Raw genomic sequence first — 22,262 nt, forward strand, 5'->3', positions numbered from 1 at the left:
GTAACATCACACACAAGCTTAATATATCCTCAGGAACACCACACACAAGCTTAATATATCCTCAGGAACATCACACACAAGCTTAATATATCCTCAGTAACATCACACACAAGCTTAATATATCCTCAAGAATACCACACACAAACTTAATATATCCTCAGTAACACCACACACAAGCTTAATATATCCTCAGGAACACCACACACAAGCTTAATATATCCTCAGTAACACCACACACAAGCTTAATATATCCTCAGGAACACCACACACAAGCTTAATATATCCTCAGTAACACCACACACAAGCTTAATATATCCTCAGGGGCACCACACACAAGCTTAATATATCCTCAGGAACACCACACACAAGCTTAATATATCCTCAGGAACACCACACACAAGCTTAATATATCCTCAGGAACACCACACACAAGCTTAATATATCCTCAGGAACACCACACACAAGCTTAATATATCCTCAGGAACACCACACACAAGCTTAATATATCCTCAGGAACACCACACACAAGCTTAATATATCCTCAGGGACACCACACACAAGCTTAATATATCCTCAGTAACATCACACACAAGCTTAATATATCCTCAGGAACACCACACACAAGCTTAATATATCCTCAGGAACATCACACACAAGCTTAATATATCCTCAGTAACATCACACACAAGCTTAATATATCCTCAGGAACACCACACACAAACTTAATATTTCCTCAGTAACACCACACACAAGCTTAATATATCCTCAGGGGCACCACACACAAGCTTAATATATCCTCAGGAACACCACACACAAGCTTAATATATCCTCAGGAACACCACACACAAGCTTAATATATCCTCAGGAACACCACACACAAGCTTAATATATCCTCAGGAACACCACACACAAGCTTAATATATCCTCAGTAACACCACACACAAGCTTAATATATCCTCAGGGGCACCACACACAAGCTTAATATATCCTCAGGGACACCACACACAAGCTTAATATATCCTCAGGGGCACCACACACAAGCTTAATATATCCTCAGGGGCACCACACACAAGCTTAATATATCCTCAGGGACACCACACACAAGCTTAATATATCCTCAGGAACACCACACACAAGCTTAATATATCCTCAGGGGCACCACACACAAGCTTAATATATCCTCAGGAACACCACACACAAGCTTAATATATCCTCAGTAACACCACACACAAGCTTAATATATCCTCAGTAACACCACACACAAGCTTAATATATCCTCAGGAACACCACACACAAGCTTAATATATCCTCAGGAACACCACACACAAGCTTAATATATCCTCAGGGGCACCACACACAAGCTTAATATATCCTCAGGAACACCACACACAAGCTTAATATATCCTCAGGGGCACCACACACAAGCTTAATATATCCTCATGAGCACCACACACAAGATTAATATATCCTCAGGAACACCACACACAAGCTTAATATATCCTCAGGGGCACCACACACAAGCTTAATATATCCTCAGGGACACCACACACAAGCTTAATATATCCTCAGGGGCACCACACACAAGCTTAATATATCCTCAGGAACACCACACACAAGCTTAATATATCCTCAGTAACACCACACACAAGCTTAATATATCCTCAGTAACACCACACACAAGCTTAATATATCCTCAGGAACACCACACACAAGCTTAATATATCCTTAAGGGCACCACACACAAGCTTAATATATACTCAGGGACACCACACACAAGCTTAATATATCCTCAGGGACACCACACACAAGCTTAATATATCCTCAGTAACACCACACACAAGCTTAATATATCCTCAGTAACACCACACACAAGCTTAATATATCCTCAGTAACACCACACACAAGCTTAATATATCCTCAGGAACACCACACACAAGCTTAATATATCCTCAGGGACACCACACACAAGCTTAATATATCCTCAGTAACACCACACACAAGCTTAATATATCCTCAGGGGCACCACACACAAGCTTAATATATCCTCAGTAACACCACACACAAGCTTAATATATCCTCAGGGGCACCACACACAAGCTTAATATATCCTCAGGAACACCACACACAAGCTTAATATATCCTCAGTAACACCACACACAAGCTTAATATATCCTCAGGAACACCACACACAGGCTTAATATATCCTCAGGGGCACCACACACAAGCTTAATATATCCTCAGGAACACCACACACACAAGCTTCATATATCCTCAGGAACACCACACACAAGCTTAATATATCCTTAAGGGCACCACACACAAGCTTAATATATCCTCAGGGGCACCACACACAAGCTTAATATATCCTCAGGGGCACCACACACAAGCTTAATATATCCTCAGGGGCACCACACACAAGCTTAATATATCCTCAGTAACACCACACACAAGCTTAATATATCCTCAGGAACACCACACACAAGCTTAATATATCCTCAGGGGCACCACACACAAGCTTAATATATCCTCAGGAACACCACACACAAGCTTAATATATCCTCAGGGGCACCACACACAAGCTTAATATATCCTCAGGAACACCACACACAAGCTTAATATATCCTCAGTAACACCACACACAAGCGTAATATATCCTCAGGGGCACCACACACAAGCTTAATATATCCTCATGAGCACCATACACAAGCTTAATATATCCTCAGGGGCACTACACACAAGCTTAATATATCCTCAGGAACACTACACACAAGCTTAATATATCCTCAGGAGCACCACACACAAGCTTAATATATCCTCAGGGGCACCACACACAAGCTTAATATATCCTAGGGGGCACCACACACAAGCTTAATATATCCTCAGGGGCACCACACACAAGCTTAATATATCCTTAGGGGCACCACACACAAGCTTAATATATCCTCAGGGACACTACACACAAGCTTAATATATCCTCAGTAACACCACACACAAGCTTAATATATCCTCAGGAACACCACAAACAAGCTTAATATATCCTCATTAACACCACACACTAGCTTAATATATCCTCAGGAACACCACACACAAGCTTAATATATCCTCAGGAACACCACACACAAGCTTAATATATCCTCAGGAACACCACACACAAGCTTAATATATCCTCAGGGGCACCACACACAAGCTTAATATATCCTATGGGGCACCACACACAAGCTTAATATATCCTCAGGAACACCACACACAAGCTTAATATATCCTCAGGAACACCACACACAAGCTTAATATATCCTCAGGAACACCACACACAAGCTTAATATATCCTCAGTAACACCACACACAAGCTTAATATATCCTCAGGGGCACTACACACAAGCTTAATATATCCTCAGGGGCACCACACACAAGCTTAATATATCCTATGGGGCACCACACATAAGCTTAATATATCCTCAGGGGCACCACACACAAGCTTAATATATCCTCAGTAACACCACACACAAGCTTAATATATCCTCAGGAACACCGCACACAAGCTTAATATATCCTCAGGGGCACCACACACAAGCTTAATATATCCTCAGGAACACCACACACAAGCTTAATATATCCTCAGGAACACCACACACAAGCTTAATATATCCTCAGGGGCACTACACACAAGCTTAATATATCCTCAGGGGCACCACACACAAGCTTAATATATCCTCAGGGGCACCACACACAAGCTTAATATATCCTCAGGAACACCACACACAAGCTTAATATATCCTCAGTAACACCACACACAAACTTAATATATCCTCAGGGGCACTACACACAAGCTTAATATATCCTCAGGAACACCACACACAAGCTTAATATATCCTCAGGAACACCACACACAAGCTTAATATATCCTCAGTAACACCACACACAAACTTAATATATCCTCAGGGGCACTACACACAAGCTTAATATATCCTCAGGGACACCACACACAAGCTTAATATATCCTCAGGGGCACTACACACAAGCTTAATATATCCTCAGGAACACTACACACAAGCTTAATATATCCTCAGTAACACCACACACAAGCTTAATATATCCTCAGGGGCACCACACACAAGCTTAATATATCCTCAGGAACACCACACACAAGCTTAATATATCCTCAGGAACACCACACACAAGCTTAATATATCCTCAGGGGCACCACACACAAGCTTAATATTTCCTCAGGAACACCACACACAAGCTTAATATATCCTCAGTAACACCACACACAAGCTTAATATATCCTCAGTAACACCACACACAAGCTTAATATATCCTCAGGAACACCACACACAAGCTTAATATATCCTCAGGGGCACCACACACAAGCTTAATATATCCTCAGGAACACCACACACAAGCTTAATATATCCTCAGGGGCACCACACACAAGCTTAATATATCCTCAGTAACACCACACACAAGCTTAATATATCCTCAGGGGCACCACACACAAGCTTAATATATCCTCAGTAACACCACACACAAGCTTAATATATCCTCAGGAACACCACACACAAGCTTAATATATCCTCAGGAACACCACACACAAGCTTAATATATCCTCAGGAACACCACACACAAGCTTAATATATCCTCAGGAACACCACACACCAGCTTAATATATCCTCAGGGGCACCACACACAAGCTTAATATATCCTCAGGAACACCACACACAAGCTTAATATATCCTCAGGGGCACCACACACAAGCTTAATATATCCTCAGGGGCACCACACACAAGCTTAATATATCCTCAGAGTCACCACACACAAGCTTAATATATCCTCAGAGTCACCACACACAAGCTTAATATATCCTCAGGAACACCACACACAAGCTTAATATATCCTCAGGGGCACCACACACAAGCTTAATATATCCTCAGGAACACCACACATAAGCTTTATATATCCTATGGGGCACCACACACAAGCTTAATATATCCTCAGTAACACCACACACAAGCTTAATATATCCTCAGGAACACCACACACAAGCTTAATATATCCTCAGGAACACCACACACAAGCTTAATATATCCTCAGGAACACCACACACAAGCTTAATATATCCTTAGGAACACCACACACAAGCTTAATATATCCTCAGGAACACCACACACAAGCTTAATATATCCTCAGGGGCACCACACACAAGCTTAATATATCCTCAGGAACACCACACACAAGCTTAATATATCCTCAGGGGCACAACACACAAGCTTAATATATCCTCAGTAACACCACACACAAGCTTAATATATCCTCAGGGGCACCACACACAAGCTTAATATATCCTCAGGGGCACCACACACAAGCTTAATATATCCTCAGGAACACCACACACAAGCTTAATATATCCTCAGGGGCACACCACACAAGCTTAATATATCCTCAGGGGCACCACACACAAGCTTAATATATCCTCAGGAACACCACACATAAGCTTAATATATCCTCAGGGGCACCACACACAAGCTTAATATATCCTCAGGGACACCACACACAAGCTTAATATATCCTCAGTAACACCACACACAAGCTTAATATATCCTCAGGGGCACCACACACAAGCTTAATATATCCTCAGGGGCACAACACACAAGCTTAATATATCCTCAGGGGCACAACACACAAGCTTAATATATCCTCAGGGGCACCACACACAAGCTTAATATATCCTCAGGAACACCACACACAAGCTTAATATATCCTCAGGGGCACCACGCACAAGCTTAATATATCCTCAGGGGCACCACACACAAGCTTAATATATCCTCAGGGGCACCACACACAAGCTTAATATATCCTCAGGGGCACCACACACAAGCTTAATATATCCTCAGGAACACCACACACAAGCTTAATATATCCTCAAGAACACCACACACAAGCTTAATATATCCTCAGGGGCACCACACACAAGCTTAATATATCCTCAGGGGCACAACACACAAGCTTAATATATCCTCAGGAACACCACACACAAGCTTAATATATCCTCAGGAACACCACACACAAGCTTAATATATCCTCAGGGGCACCACACACAAGCTTAATATATCCTCAGGAACACCACACACAAGCTTAATATATCCTCAGGGGCACCACACACAAGCTTAATATATCCTCAGGGGCACCACACACAAGCTTAATATATCCTCAGGAACACCACACACAAGCTTAATATATCCTCAGTAACACCACACACAAGCTTAATATATCCTCAGTAACACCACACACAAGCTTAATATATCCTCAGTAACACCACACACAAGCTTAATATATCCTCAGGGGCACCACACACAAGCTTAATATATCCTCAGGGGCACCACACACAAGCTTAATATATCCTCAGTAACACCACACACAAGCTTAATATATCCTCAGGGGCACCACACACACAAGCTTAATATATCCTCAGGGACACCACACACAAGCTTAATATATCCTCAGGAACACCACACACAAGCTTAATATATCCTCAGGAACACCAGACACAAGCTTAATATATCCTCAGGAACACTACACACAAGCTTAATATATCCTCAGGGGCACTACACACAAGCTTAATATATCCTCAGGAACACCACACACAAGCTTAATATATCCTCAGGGACACCACACACAAGCTTAATATATCCTCAGTAACATCACACACAAGCTTAATATATCCTCAGGGGCACCACACACAAGCTTAATATATCCTCAGGGGCACCACACACAAGCTTAATATATCCTCAGGGGCACCACACACAAGCTTAATATATCCTCAGGAACACCACACACAAGCTAAATATATCCTCAGGGGCACCACACACACAAGCTTAATATATCCTCAGGGACACCACACACAAGCTTAATATATCCTCAGGAACACCACACACAAGCTTAATATATCCTCAGGGGCACCACACACACAAGCTTAATATATCCTCAGGGGCACCACACACAAGCTTAATATATCCTCAGGAACACCAGACACAAGCTTAATATATCCTCAGGGGCACCACACACAAGCTTAATATATCCTCAGTGGCACCACACACAAGCTTAATATATCCTCAGTAACACCACACACAAGCTTAATATATCCTCAGGAACACCACACACAAGCTTAATATATCCTCAGGAACACCACACACAAGCTTAATATATCCTCAGGAACACCACACACAAGCTTAATATATCCTCAGGAACACCACACACAAGCTTAATATATCCTCAGTAACACCACACACAAGCTTAATATATCCTCAGTAACACCACACACAAGCTTAATATATCCTCAGGGGCACCACACACAAGCTTAATATATCCTCAGTAACACCACACACAAGCTAAATATATCCTCAGGGACACCACACACAAGCTTAATATATCCTCAGTAACACCACACACAAGCTTAATATATCCTCAGGGACACCACACACAAGCTTAATATATCCTCAGTAACACCACACACAAGCTTAATATATCCTCAGGAACACCACACACAAGCTTAATATATCCTCAGGGGCACCACACACAAGCTTAATATATCCTCAGGAACACCACACACAAGCTTAATATATCCTCAGGGGCACCACACACAAGCTTAATATATCCTCAGGGGCACCATACACAAGCTTAATATATCCTCAGAGTCACCACACACAAGCTTAATATATCCTCAGAGTCACCACACACAAGCTTAATATATCCTCAGGAACACCACACACAAGCTTAATATATCCTCAGGGGCACCACACACAAGCTTAATATATCCTCAGAGTCACCACACACAAGCTTAATATATCTTCAGGAACACCACACACAAGCTTAATATATCCTCAGGAACACCACACACAAGCTTAATATATCCTCAGGGGCACCACACACAAGCTTAATATATCCTCAGAGTCACCACACACAAGCTTAATATATCCTCAGGAACACCACACACAAGCTTAATATATCCTCAGGAACACCAGACACAAGCTTAATATATCCTCAGGGACACCACACACAAGCTTAATATATCCTCAGTAACACCACACACAAGCTTAATATATCCTCAGGAACACCACACACAAGCTTAATATATCCTCAGTAACACCACACATAAGCTTAATATATCCTCAGTAACACCACACACAAGCTTAATATATCCTCAGGGTCACCACACATAAGCTTAATATATCCTCAGGGGCACCACACATAAGCTTAATATATCCTCAGTAACACCACACACAAGCTTAATATATCCTCAGGGTCACCACACACAAGCTTAATATATCCTCAGGAACACCACACACAAGCTTAATATATCCTCAGGGGCACCACACACAAGCTTAATATATCCTCAGGAACACCACACACAAGCTTAATATATCCTCAGGGTCACCACACATAAGCTTAATATATCCTCAGGGTCACCACACATAAGCTTAATATATCCTCAGTAACACCACACACAAGCTTAATATATCCTCAGGGTCACCACACACAAGCTTAATATATCCTCAGGGTCACCACACATAAGCTTAATATATCCTCAGGGTCACCACACATAAGCTTAATATATCCTCAGTAACACCACACACAAGCTTAATATATCCTCAGGAACACCACACACAAGCTTAATATATCCTCAGGAACACCACACACAAGCTTAATATATCCTCAGGGGCACCACACACAAGCTTAATATATCCTCAGTAACACCACACACAAGCTTAATATATCCTCAGTAACACCACACATAAGCTTAATATATCCTCAGGGTCACCACACATAAGCTTAATATATCCTCAGGGGCACTACACACAAGCTTAATATATCCTCAGTAACACCACACACAAGCTTAATATATCCTCAGGGTCACCACACATAAGCTTAATATATCCTCAGTAACACCACACACAAGCTTAATATATCCTCAGTAACACCACACATAAGCTTAATATATCCTCAGTAACACCACACACAAGCTTAATATATCCTCAGGAACACCACACACAAGCTTAATATATCCTCAGGGGCACCACACACAAGCTTAATATATCCTCAGTAACACCACACACAAGCTTAATATATCCTCAGTAACACCACACACAAGCTTAATATATCCTCAGTAACACCACACATAAGCTTAATATATCCTCAGTAACACCACACACAAGCTTAATATATCCTCAGTAACACCACACATAAGCTTAATATATCCTCAGTAACACCACACATAAGCTTAATATATCCTCAGGAACACCACACATAAGCTTAATATATCCTCAGTAACACCACACACAAGCTTAATATATCCTCAGGGGCACCACACACAAGCTTAATATATCCTCAGTAACATCACACACAAGCTTAATATATCCTCAGGGGCACCACACTCAAACTTAATATATCCGTTTTTTGTGTTATTTACGCACCCAGTTTAGCGCATAACATGTAATTTTGCCGAATGTGTTTAGTGTCCACTTAAAGGGACAGGAATTCCTGTTTTTTTCTTTCATGATTCAAATAGACCATACACTTTTAAATGACTTCCCAATTTACTTTGATTATCAAATTTACTTTGTTGTATTTTGTTGTCATTTGTTGAAAGAGCAGCAATGCATTACTGGGAGGCAGTGAACACTTCAGGTGAGCCAATGACAATGATGATATGTGCAGCTACCAATCAGCAGCTAGCTGATCATTAGTGGCATTGAAGCTCCTGAGCCTGCCTACCTAGGTATGATTTTAAAAAAGGACATATAGAAAATAAAGCAAATCGGATAATAGAAGTAAATTGGAAAGGTGTTTAGAGGTAAATGCTTTATCTAAATTATGAATGTTTCGTTTTGACTTTACTGTCCCTTTAATTGGTAGTAAATACTGTGCATATATAAAACATTACTTCAAGCGCTCATATGCCACTGCCTGACGCTCACAGATGTTGTTTACCACATTATAAAAAATAGAACAAAACCTAATTTAAAGGGATACTAAACCCAAAACCTGGGTTGCTCTTGCTGATTGGTGGCTAAATGTAGCCACCAATCAGCAAGCCCTACCCAGGGTGCTGAAACAAAAAAGGACCGGTTCCAAAGCTTACATTTCTGCTTTTCAAATAAAGATATCAAGAGAACAAATAAAATTTGATAATATGAGTAAATTAGAAAGTTGCTTAAAATTGCTGCTTTATGTGACACATGAAATAAAAAATGTGGGATTAGTTTCCCTTTAAAGTCTGTCATATTACAGTATGCTGTGTTATTGATTGGGTGTTTATCGTGTTACTGTGAGGTGACTGTGTCACTAGTTATCTCTTGTTTTATTCCCACAGCAGCGTCCCAGATAGCAGACGTTTGTTCTAACTTCCACACAGCGGGTATCTTCCGTGGCGGCAGCCTACACGTGCAGTTCCTACTTTATACATCACACAGCCGAGACTGTGGCCAAGTCATCCAGGTCAATGGACACAACACCCTGGAGACCTCCCACTTCAATGCCTCCCTGGGCACCAAGATTATTATCCATGGCTTCAGGTGAGAAGCAAATACCCCATGCACAAACAGGGTCGCCAGATCATAAAAACTAGACCTCACTGCTCCCCAGCTTCCTAACCATTTAGCACCACCCTTTCCAAAGCGCCACTAACTCCTAATAGTTACATTGCACCACCATAACGCTGTGAGATCATTTGTGTGGCACTATGTTGATTTTATTGTGCTTAACAGGTAAAAATACCTGCTGCTACTCCACTCAAAACATAAATACTATGTAGATAATTTGGCACCCTGTTGGATACCTTTAAGGGAGTTGGTGAGTGCACTACAGCTCCTTAAAAATTTACTGTATTCATTTAATATTAATGAAACATTATAATTGGGTAGGAAACTACAAGGGTAATATTTACAAAAAAAAAAAAAAAAATAGAAGAAAAAAACACACAAATTAGAGCCTCTTGTAAGCAAAAAATTGCCAGTAGGGTTTCCCCCGGTATTTAACTTTTTTTTTTTTTAAATCAAGGCTTGACAAAGGCTCGTGCTCAGGCCAAAACGTGTAACTGATGTATTATTTTTGTGTTTTGACATTTTTTCCGGGCCTGTTCTCACGGCACCCCCAAATGATGCAGAGATATCCAGCTATTGGAATATCTGGGATGCTGCTACTGGCACTTTGTTCTCCTATTTTCTTTTTTGTAAATATTACCCTTATTGAATCCTACCCAAGTTAATGTTTTAAATCAATCATTTTAAGGAGCTGTAGTGTGCTCACAAACTCTGTATCCAACAGGGTGCCAAATTATCTACATAGTACCACCATAAAGCTGCAATAATGACAGGCACAATATTCCTCAAAATATTTATTCTGGACTGGAGAGATCAGTGCCGACTCAGACCCCTGTAGTTATTGCCCCGGACATGTGGAGAATGTAAGTTGCCAGGAAATATAATGATACCGCTGCATACTGTTAATAGTTACATTCTAAAAAAGTCATTCTGCTCCAACATTTTCTGTCATCCGTATGATAAAGTATCATCTAAACCTGTTGATTTTTTACATAAACAAAATGTGCGGTAACAATTTTATTAAAACTGAAACTACTAAAGTTGTATTAGTTGTAAACCTCCTACTAATCCTCATTGGCTAATAGGTACTTCCTTCAAATGCTAATTTGCAGATGGTAGTTCCTGTTAATAACCATTTATTGATTAGAACTTCCTGCTAATACTAATTAATCGGAATGGTGGATTTTAATGATAAATTTGCACTGATCACTTTTTGATCTAATTCGTAGGGACTTTATCTCATTAGCCTCATAGCTCAGGATCTGTCTTGTGTTTTCAGAGTCTTGGGCACTAAGCCGTCCTGGATTGACACTTTGATTGATGCTCTGCTTGATGTTGAAGATGTAAACGTGTTAGCAGTTGATTGGGTACATGGCTCCACCGCAAAATATCAAAACGCAGTGGAAAACGTACCGAAGTTAAGCCTGGAAGTGGCTGTACTCATAAACAGCCTGCTGGTAATTATCTTACTGCTAAGTTACTGTCTTTCTTTCATGTAATTGGCAAGAGTCCATGAGCTAGTGAGGTATGGGATATACAATCCTACCAGGAGGGGCAAAGTTTCCCAAACCTCAAAATGCCTATAAATACACTCCTCACCACACCCACAATTCAGTTTTACAAACTTTGCCTCCTATGGAGGTGGTGAAGTAAGTTTGCGCTAAGATTTCTACGTTGACATGCGCTTCTCAGCATTTTGAAGCCCGATTCCTCTCAGAATACAGCGAATGTCAGAGGGATGTGAAGAGAGTATCACCTATTGAATGCAATGATTTTCCTAACGGGGGTCTATTTCATAGGTTCTCTGTTATCGGTCGTAGAGATTCATCTCCTACCTCCCTTTTCAGATCGACGATATACTCTCATATACCATTACCTCTACTGATAACTGTTTCAGTACTGGTTTGGCTATCTACTATATGTGGATGGGTTTCTTTCGGTAAGTATGTTTTTATTACTTAAGACACCCCAGCTATGGTTTGGCACTTTATGCATTTATATGAAGTTCTAAATATATGTATTGTACTTATATTTGCCATGAGTCAGGTTTATGTATTTCCTTGTGCAGACTGTCAGTTTCATATTTGGGGAAAATAAACATATTAAGAAATATTTTTTCTTACATGGGGTTTAGTCTTTTGTTCTGATTGGCTACTTTTTTCTTGCAAATTGCAGGCAGTACTAGGCCCGCAGGTGCACCAAATGCTAGACTTTATTGCGTCATTCTTGGCGAGAGAATTTTTGGCGTGAAAGTACATCCATTGACGCAAGTTCATCATTTCCGGCGTCGTAGTTGGCGCTGAGTCCTTACACAGGGTTGCGTCGTTAGTGACGCCAGTGTGTCATTTCTGGATGTTGTTGGCACCAAAAAAAAATTCAGTTACGTTGTGTATCATACTTGGCGCCAAATTTTTCCCATTCCTGAAACTGTCATATAAGGAAATTGATAATTTTGCTTTATATGTTGTTTTTTCTTTTACATTTTGCAAGATGTCTCAATCTGATCCTGCCTCAGAAGTATCTGTTGGAACTTTGCTGCCTGACATCGGTTCTACCAAAGCTAAGTGCATTTGTTGTAAGATTGAGGAAATTATATCTCCGAATGTCATTTGTAATAGTTATCATGATAAACTTTTACATGCAGAGAATGTATCCATCAGTAATAGTACATTGCCAGTTGCAGTTCCTTCAACTTCTAATGTACATGATATACCTATGAATTTTAAAGAATTTGTTACTGATTCTATTCAGAAGGCTTTGTCTGCATTTCCGCCTTCTAAAAAATGTAAAAGGTCTTTTAAAACTTCTCATAAAGTTGATGAAATTTCAAATGACCGACAACATACTGATTTATCCTCCTCTGATGAGGATCCATCTGATTCAGAAGATCCTTCCTCAGATATTGACACTGACAAATCTACTTATTTGTTTAAAATAGAGTATATTCGTTCTTTGTTAAAAGAAGTGTTAATTACTTTGGATATTGAGGAAGCTAGTCCTCTTGGTGTTAAGTCTAGTAAACGTTTAAATGCTGTTTTTAAACCTCCTGTGGTTACTCCAGAAGTTTTTCCTATTTCTGATATGATTTCTAAGGAATGGAATAAGCCAGGTACTCCTTTTATTCCTTCTTCAAGGTTTAAAAAATTGTATCCTTTATCAGCAATTTCTATAGAGTTTTGGGAAAAGATCCCCAAGGTTGATGGGGCTATTTCTACTCTTGCTAAACGTACCACTATTCCTATGGAAGATAGTACTTCTTTTAAAGATCCTTTAGATAGGAAACTTGAATCTTATCTAAGGAAAGCCTATTTATATTCAGGTCATCTACTCAGGCCTGCAATTTCTTTAGCTGATGTTGCGGCAGCATCAACTTTTTGGTTGGAGAATTTAGCGCAACAAGAATTGTATTCTGACATATCTAGCATTGTTAGTTTACTGCAACATGCTAATCATTTTATTTGTGATGCTATTTTTGATATTATCAAAATTGATGTTAGATCCATGTCTTTAGCTATTTTAGCTAGAAGAGCTTTGTGGCTTAAATCTTGGAATGCTGATATGACATCTAAGTCTAGATTATTATCTCTTTCTTTCCAAGGTAAAAATGTATTTGGTTCTCAGTTGAATTCTATTATTTCAACTGCTACAGGGGGAAAGGGAGTTTTTCTGCCTCAGGATAAAAAACCTAAGGGTAAATTTAAGTCTTCTAATCATTTTCGTTCCTTTCGTCAAAGTAAGGAACAAAAATGTAATCCTTCCCCCAAGGAATCTGTTTCCAATTGGAAGCCTTCCTCAAATTGGAATAAATCCAAGCCTTTTAAAAAACCAAAGTCAGCTCTTAAGTCCGCATGAAGGTGCGGCCCTCATTCCAGCTCAGCTGGTAGGGGCTAGGGGGAAGATTAAGGTTTTTCAAGGATATTTAGATAAATTCTGTCCAAAACAATGGATTCAGAGAATTGTCTCTCAAGGGTATCAAATAGGATTCAGAGTAAGACCTTGTCAGGGTGCCTGGAATCAGACTGAGACAAGAAGTGCAAAAATAATCACACCTTTATTAATAGCAAAAAATAATAAAAAGTCCACAAGTCAAATAACAAGCCAGGAGTCAAAACCAGAGCTGGTAGTCAGACGAGCCGAGTCAGGAGCCAAAGCGAATAGTCAGACGAGCCTGAATCAGGAACAAGGAAAACAGCAGAGTCAGGAACAAGCCAGAGATCAGGAACCAGGAAGGACGCCAGGCAGCCAGGTAATACACAGGAACTCTCACAAACAGGTCTGAGACAACGCAAAGGCAAAGCATACTGAACAGAGGCCCTTTAAATAATAAGTGATGACATCACAATTCGGAGACTGCATCCTGTCTCACATGGATGATGCACACCAGTCTGGCCATAAAAGGAAGTGCAGGAAGTGAGCAGCATCCCCCACAATGCACCATGGTTAGCAAGAGAGGTGAGTAAAATGGCTGCCAGCAGCACATGGCAAACAAACAGGGAAAAAACCCTGACAGACCTCCTGTGAGAAGATTTTTTCTCTCACGTATCCCAGCAAATCCAGTAAAAGCTCAGCCTTTCCTGGTGTGTTTCAGACCTGGAGTCTTCAGGGGTAATCATGCCAGTTCCTTTTCAGGAACAAGGTTTGGGGTTTTATTCAAATCTATTCATTGTCCCAAAGAAAGAAAATTCATTCAGACCAGTTCTGGAAATGAAAATTTTGAATCGTTATGTAAAAGTACCAACTTTCAAGATGGTGACTATAAGGACTATTCTGCCTTTTGTTCATAAAGGACATTACATGTCTACAATAGACTTGCAGGATGCATACCTTCATATTCCGATTCATTCAGAACATTATCAGTTCCTGAGATTCTCTTTTCTAGACAAGCATTACCAATTTGTTGCTTTTCCATTTGGCCTAGCAACAGCTCCAAGAATCTTTTCAAAGGTTCTAGGTGCCCTACTATCTGTAATCAGAGAGCAGGGTATTGCAGTGTTTCCTTATTTGGATGATATCTTGGTACTAGCTCAGTCTTTACGTTCTGCAGAATCTCACACAAATCAGTTAGTGTAGTTTCTTCAAAAACATGGTTGTAGGATCAATTTACCAAAAAGTTTCTTGATTTCTCAGACAAGGGTCACCTTTTTAGGTTTCCAGATAGATTCAGTGTTCATGACTCTGTCTCTAATAGACAAGAGATGTTTGAAATTGGTTGTAGCCTTTCAGCACCTTCAGTCTCAGTCATTCCCTTCAGTGGCTATGTGCATGGAAGTTTTAGGCCTCATGACTGCAGCATCGGACACGATTCCTTTTGCTCGTTTTCACATGAGACCTCTACAGCTTTGTATGCTGAATCAATGGTGCAGGGATTATACAAAGATATCACAATTAATATCCTTAAATCCCAATGTTCGACACTCTCTGACATGGTGGTTAAATCACCAGCGTTTAGTTCAAGGGGCTTCCTTTGTTCGGCCAACCTGGACTGTGATCACTACAGATGCAAGTATTTCAGGTTGGGGAGCTGTTTGGGAATCTCTGACAGCGCAAGGGGTTTGGAAATCTCAAGATTACCAATCAATATTTTAGAACTCTGTGCAAATCTCAGAGCTCTTCAGTTTTGTCCTCTGTTGAAGAGAGAACAGTTCATTTGCTTTCAGACAGACAATATCACAACTGTGGCATATGTCAATCATCAGGGTGGGACTCACAGTCCTCAAGCTATGAAAGAAGTATCCTGGATACTTGCTTGGGTGGAATCCAGCTCCTGTCTAATCTCTGAGGTGCATATTCCAGTTGTAGACAATTGGGAGGCGGATTATCTCGGCTATCAGACTTTACATCTAGCGCAGTGGTCCCTCCATCCAGATGTGTTTTCTCAGATTGTTCAGATGTGGGGTCTTCCAGAGATAGATCTGATGGCCTCTCATCTAAACAAGAAACTTCCCAGATACCTGTCCAGGTCCTGGGATGTTCAGGCGGAAGCAGTGGATGCGCTGACATTTCCTTAGTGTTATCATCCTGCTTACATTTTTCCGCCTCTAGTTCTTCTTCCAAGCGTGATCTCCAAAATCATCATGGAACAATCATTTGTGTTGCTGGTGGCTCCAGCATGGCCACACAGGTTTTGGTATGCGGACCTTGTTTGGATGTCCAGTTGCCAACCTTGGCCACTTCCATTAAGGCCGGACCTACTGTCTCAAAGTCCGCTTTTCCATCAGGATCTCAAATCATTGAATTTCAAGGCATGGAAATTGAACGCTTAGTGCTAAGTCATAGAGGTTTCTCTGACTCAGTGATTAATACTATGTTACAAGCTCGTAAATCTGTCTCTAGAAAGATGTATTATCGAATTTGAAAGACCTACATTTCATGGTGTTCCTCTCATAAATTCTCTTGGCATTCTTTTAGAATCCCTAGAATTTTACAGTTTCTTCAGGATGGCTTGGATAAAGGTTTGTCTGCAAGTTCCTTGAATGGACAAATCTCTGCTCTTTCTGTTTTATTTCACAGAAAGATTGCTAAACTTCCTGATATTCACTTTTTTGTACAGGCTTTAGTTCATATTAAGCCTGTCATTAAATTAATTTCTCCTCCTTGGAGTCTTAATTTGGTTTTGAAGGCGTTACAGGCTCCTCCATTTGAGCCTATGCATTCTTTGGATGTTAAACTTCTTTCTTGGAAAGTTTTGTTCCTTTTGGCTATCTCTTCTGCTAGAAGAGTTTCTGAGCTATCTGCTCTTTCTTGTGAATCTCCTTTTCTGATTTTTCAACAGGATAAGGCGGTTTTGTGGACTTCATTTAAATTTCTACCTAAGGTTGTGAATTATAACAACATTAGTAGAGAAATTGTTGTCCATTCCTTGTTTCCTAATCCTAAGAATTCTTTGGAAAGATCCTTACATTCTTCGGATGTGGTGAGAGCTTTGAAATATTATGTTGAAGCTACTAAAGATTTCAGGAAGACTTCTAGTCTATTTGTTATATTTTCTGGTCCTAGGAAAGGTCAGAAGGCTTCTGCTATTTGCTTGGCATCTTGGTCAAAGCTTTTGATTCATAAGCTTATTTGGAGTCGGGTTAGACCCCACCTCAGAGAATTACAGCTCATTCTACTAGATCAGTCTCCACTTCGTGGGCTTTTAAGAATGAGGCTTCAGTTGATCAGATTTGCAAAGTGGCAACATGGTCCTCTCTGCATACATTTACTAAATTCTACCGTTTTGATGTATTTGCTTCTTCAGAAGCAGTTTTTGGTAGAAAAGTTCTTCAGGCAGCTGTTTCAGTTTGATTCTTCTGCTGATGTTTTGTTTTTCTTGTCATTAAAGAATAAACTTATAATTTGGGGGGCGGAGTTAGCCGTTGAAGAAGCAAGACATGTTCCGATGAAGCTCCTGACATTATCTACTTTACATCAGCTAATATCCTCAAAAACTATCTCCAAATTTTATTAATTTGAATCTCAGAAGGAATAGTAGTAAACACTGAGCTGAGAACTGTCACAGGAGTAGAAGTTTGAGGGAAGTTTTGCACTTTTGCCAAGGAACAACCACGCAACATTGTATATCATAGACTAGAGAGCCAGCCGTTAACGTGGCTTATATGTAGCAGTAAACCTCTCAGCGAACGCTCATATTGCTAAAAACAGCAACAACGCTTTATCTAACCACCCACATGGATAACTCCTCAAAAGGGCTACTAATCTGCATTAGAGCTGAATCCTAACCCAGATGGTGACGGTCTTACTCCTATTAACAGCTGGAGGCTAAGATGGACACCTACGTCCGTAAACTGCATGAAGAACTTGTTTTAGAGCGGAACACTGCAGGAGAGGACTACGGACCCTACACAAGGCTGCCTCTGCATCTAGATAATCTATCAGCCGCCTCCTCCTCCTTTCAACCGCAGGGACTCAAGTCTGAAAACAGCTTCACCCACTCAAGCACGGATGCTCACCTACCTACCATCTTGGAAGGTATCGCCTGGTCTACATGGAACACACTCAGCCTAGCATGGACGCCGGACTCCGATTACAGCAGCAGTAAGCACCTCGCAGAGCCAGAAGATACTGCCGACCCCTTTGATCGCGGCGACTCTAGAATGGCCTCCCCAATTTTACCAGCCATCGGAAGCAAGGTCATAGAATGTGAGCTGAGATCACTAGTGAACTTCACTTCAGGGACTAATTGATACATAACACAGAAAGCGCTCTCTTTGTCTGGGACATTGGCTGCTGATTTCCATACCTCTGCATATCTTCCAGAGGCTGATCTGTCAATTAACTCCCCGGTCCTAGGAACATATGGAGACTTCTCGACCACTGTGCCAGACATGGGGAGTACAGTCCTTAAGCCGTATTTGATCTTAGAGGAGGATGGCACTCTGCAGTGTCACTTTGATACATCTTTGCCCCCTACAGAGATCCAGTTGCAGACATTTCGATCTATGCTAGAGCTTTTCAGCGACAAAGGGCTAAAAAGAGGTGTCGGCTGAAACCCTTGAGACATAATACCCTCTTATTGTGTAACAAATAGCCTCCTAGTGGAGATACTGTGAAAAATCTTGTTATAGTTTAAGTATGGTGCTGTAGCACAAATTTATTGGGAATACACACACTCTTGTGTTTCTCAAATAAAACTATGTGCCTTTAATATAAGATAGAATTGATGTATGCAGAAACAAGCTCTGAAGCAGAATGTGCATTAATAAAATCTATCAATGAACACAGTAAGAGGAGGAAGGACGCACTTAACTATGGTGAAACTTCCCAGTAGATATAAAGTAAGATATAGCAAATAACTATACACAGTATGGTGAAACTTCCCAGAGTAATAAAGTACGAATTAGCTTATATCAGTTCACAGTATGAGGAAAATTATTTACAAAATGTCAATGGTAGCGAAACTGGCAGCAAGTGAAAATATTCAGCACAATACCTTTTCTCGGCGTGTAAAGGAGACACTGAATGGCAGTCCAGACTCTCTGTTGTTAGAGAGCGGGGAGGAGACTAAGTTCCGGTGGAGAGGTTGGAGAGCTGAGTGTGACGTCAGCGCAACTTCAGTGAAGCCGGTTAAGTTTACAAGGAGGTAAGTGCAAGATATGGCGTTAACAGGTATATCGTTAGTGAAAACAATAGCTGGCACAATAGAGTATTAGGTCAACTCCCATTTACATGTATCCTGTGAAACCCAGAGGGAAGGTGTTAAATAACACTCCGTGTAGTTGAGGGAGCGATCAATAGAGTTATATTACCCAAGGTGTCAGATGAACTTGTAAGCAGCGATAATTGAAGCAGACAGGCTGGGAATCCTTAGATGTTGTTGGATTTGCACAGCAGACAGGCAATAGAACTAGGAAGGCAGAGAAAGCAAAATAAGTCAGTATATGCTTTGTAGAGCAAGGCTCAGTGTTACTCCAATGGTGAATAACAAAATACTAAGCAAGGAGTGCTTAGTGAACAGGTGTTTTATGGGAGAACGTAGATATTGATTGGTGGAGAAAATTAAAGGAACAGTATACCCTAAAACCCTGAAATGACTCCCCCCTCAAACAAGCTGATCCTCAGCTTGAAGTCTAGGTCGATCCGGAAATCTCCGGTGAAATTGGGAAATCAGACGAGATGCATTAACGTTAGATGCAGGTTCCCAAGTATCATCCTCATCTGAGTAACCCTTCCACCTAATCAAATATTGTAATACACATCTCGAAAATCTTGAATCAATAATATCCTTCACTTCGTACACATCAGAATCCTGAGTGGATGCTAGCGGTGGTAATCGTGGGTGTAGGGTTCTTGTGGGAGTGTAGGGTTTGAGGAGTGAGACATGAAAAGTCAAGTGGACTTTCATAGAAGGAGGCAAATCCAGAGAAACTGCATTCCTATTGACTATTTTGACTATAGTAAAAGGTCCACAGAACCTTTGTGTCATTTTCCTACTAGGTAGATGTAACTTTAAATTTTTAGTTGACAACCAGACTTGATCACCGATTTGATAATTTGGTGGTTCTCTGTGTCGTAAATCATAGTAGTATTTTTGGTTGTTCTGAGCTTTTGTGATATTTTCTTTGATAAATCTGAAGTTGTCCAGAAGTGCGTTATTTAGTTTGTCTACTAGAGGAGATACGGAAGGAGTTGAACTAATAGAAGTGGTGGTTGGATGATATCCATAGTTAGCATAGAATGGAGATAATTTTGTGGATGAGTTGGTTAAGTTGTTATAAGAAAACTCTGCGAAAGGTAAGTATGTTATCCAATTTTCTTGCTGGTAGGAACAAAAGCATCTTAAGTACTCATCTAACCATTGGTTGATTCTCTCGACTTGTCCATTTGCCTGTGGGTGGAATGCTGTTGTAAATTGATGTGTTATATTGAGGGATTGGCAAAGACTTTTCCAAAATCTGGATGTGAACTGAGATCCTCGGTATGAAATCAGAGTCATGGGAACACCATGTAAGCGAATCACATGTTGGATGAAGAGTGTGGCTGTTTCTGATGAAGTAGGAAGTTTATGAAATGGTATGAAATGTGCCATTTTAGTGAAACTATCGACAACTACCATTATTGTTGTATGGTTATTAGATGGGGGTAGATCTACTATGAAATCAATTCCTATTTGCTTCCATGGTCTATCTGAAGCTGGGATTGACAGTAGAAGACCATAAGGTGCTTTTCGTTCAGTTTTACATGTTTGACAGGTGGCGCATCCTTTTATGTAATTTGAAACGTTTTTTCTTATATCTGGCCACCAGTAAGTCCTGGTTATGAGGTCCTCAGTGCGAGATTCTCCTGGATGTCCTGCTAAAGGTGAATCATGATGTTGTTTGAGTACGTGGATTCTCATATTTTCAGGGACATAGATCTTATCTTTGTAAAAGTATAAACCTTCTTTCTTGTCCAAGGCCACTTTTAAATCAATTGGAGGTGTGATTGATGACTTCTTAATATCTGCGAGGAAGTCTGTAGTAAGTCCAATGAAACGTTCAGTGGGAATAATTGAAGTGGGCATATCACTTGGACAGGGTATTGATGTTTGTCGAGACAAAGCGTCTGCTTTTCCATTCCTATTTGCTGGGCGGTATAGAATCTGAAAATCGAATCTTGCGAAATATAAACTCCACCTAACCTGTCTGGCAGAAAGAGTTTTGTTATTTTGGAGATATTGTAGGTTTTTGTGGTCTGTGTAGATTATGAAGGGCTTCTTTGCACCTTCTAGAAGATGCCTCCAAAATTCCAAGGATTTGCGAATAGCTAATAATTCCTTGTCTCCAATTGCGTAATTTCTTTCAGCAGATGTCATACTCTTGGAGAAGAAGGAGATAGGATGTAAGGGATCTTTAGACGTTTTCTGTTGAGATAGAACTGCACCAATTGCAAAGTCAGAAGAATCTACCTCAAGGATGTATTGTAGATCCACATTCGGGAAAATGAGTATGGGAGCTTCCGTAAAAGCTTGTTTAAGAAAATCAAAAACTCTTGAATGAGTATTGTTCCAATGAAATTGTTGTGTAGATCCAGTGAGTTGAGTAAGAGGTCTGACAATTGAAGAAAAATTCTTTATAAATTTTCTGTAATAATTGGCAAAACCTAAGAACCTTTGAAGTGACTTTTTGTCAGTAGGTTGTGGCCAATTTTTTACAGAGTCAACCTTCTCGGTTTGCATTTGAATGCCTTCAG

General features: G+C 40.4%; 1 protein-coding gene across 2 annotated transcripts in view; it reads left to right on the forward strand.

Annotated features, from left to right (window-relative positions):
• The window catches only part of LOC128652821 (phospholipase A1 member A), a 190,215-nt gene that overhangs the window by 18,349 nt on the left and 149,604 nt on the right, over nt 1–22,262 (forward strand). The window contains exons 2-3 of one of the 2 annotated variants that reach the window (XM_053705779.1): nt 10,370–10,568; nt 11,875–12,052. In XM_053705779.1, the coding sequence (XP_053561754.1) occupies nt 10,370–10,568; nt 11,875–12,052 (377 nt within the window). Of the gene's footprint in view, nt 1–10,366; nt 10,569–11,874; nt 12,053–22,262 lie in introns of both variants that reach the window. The other variant, XM_053705778.1, reaches the window with a different exon arrangement.

Source organism: Bombina bombina, chromosome 3 (genome assembly GCF_027579735.1).
Source record: "Bombina bombina isolate aBomBom1 chromosome 3, aBomBom1.pri, whole genome shotgun sequence".
Lineage (NCBI taxonomy): Eukaryota > Metazoa > Chordata > Amphibia > Anura > Bombinatoridae > Bombina > Bombina bombina.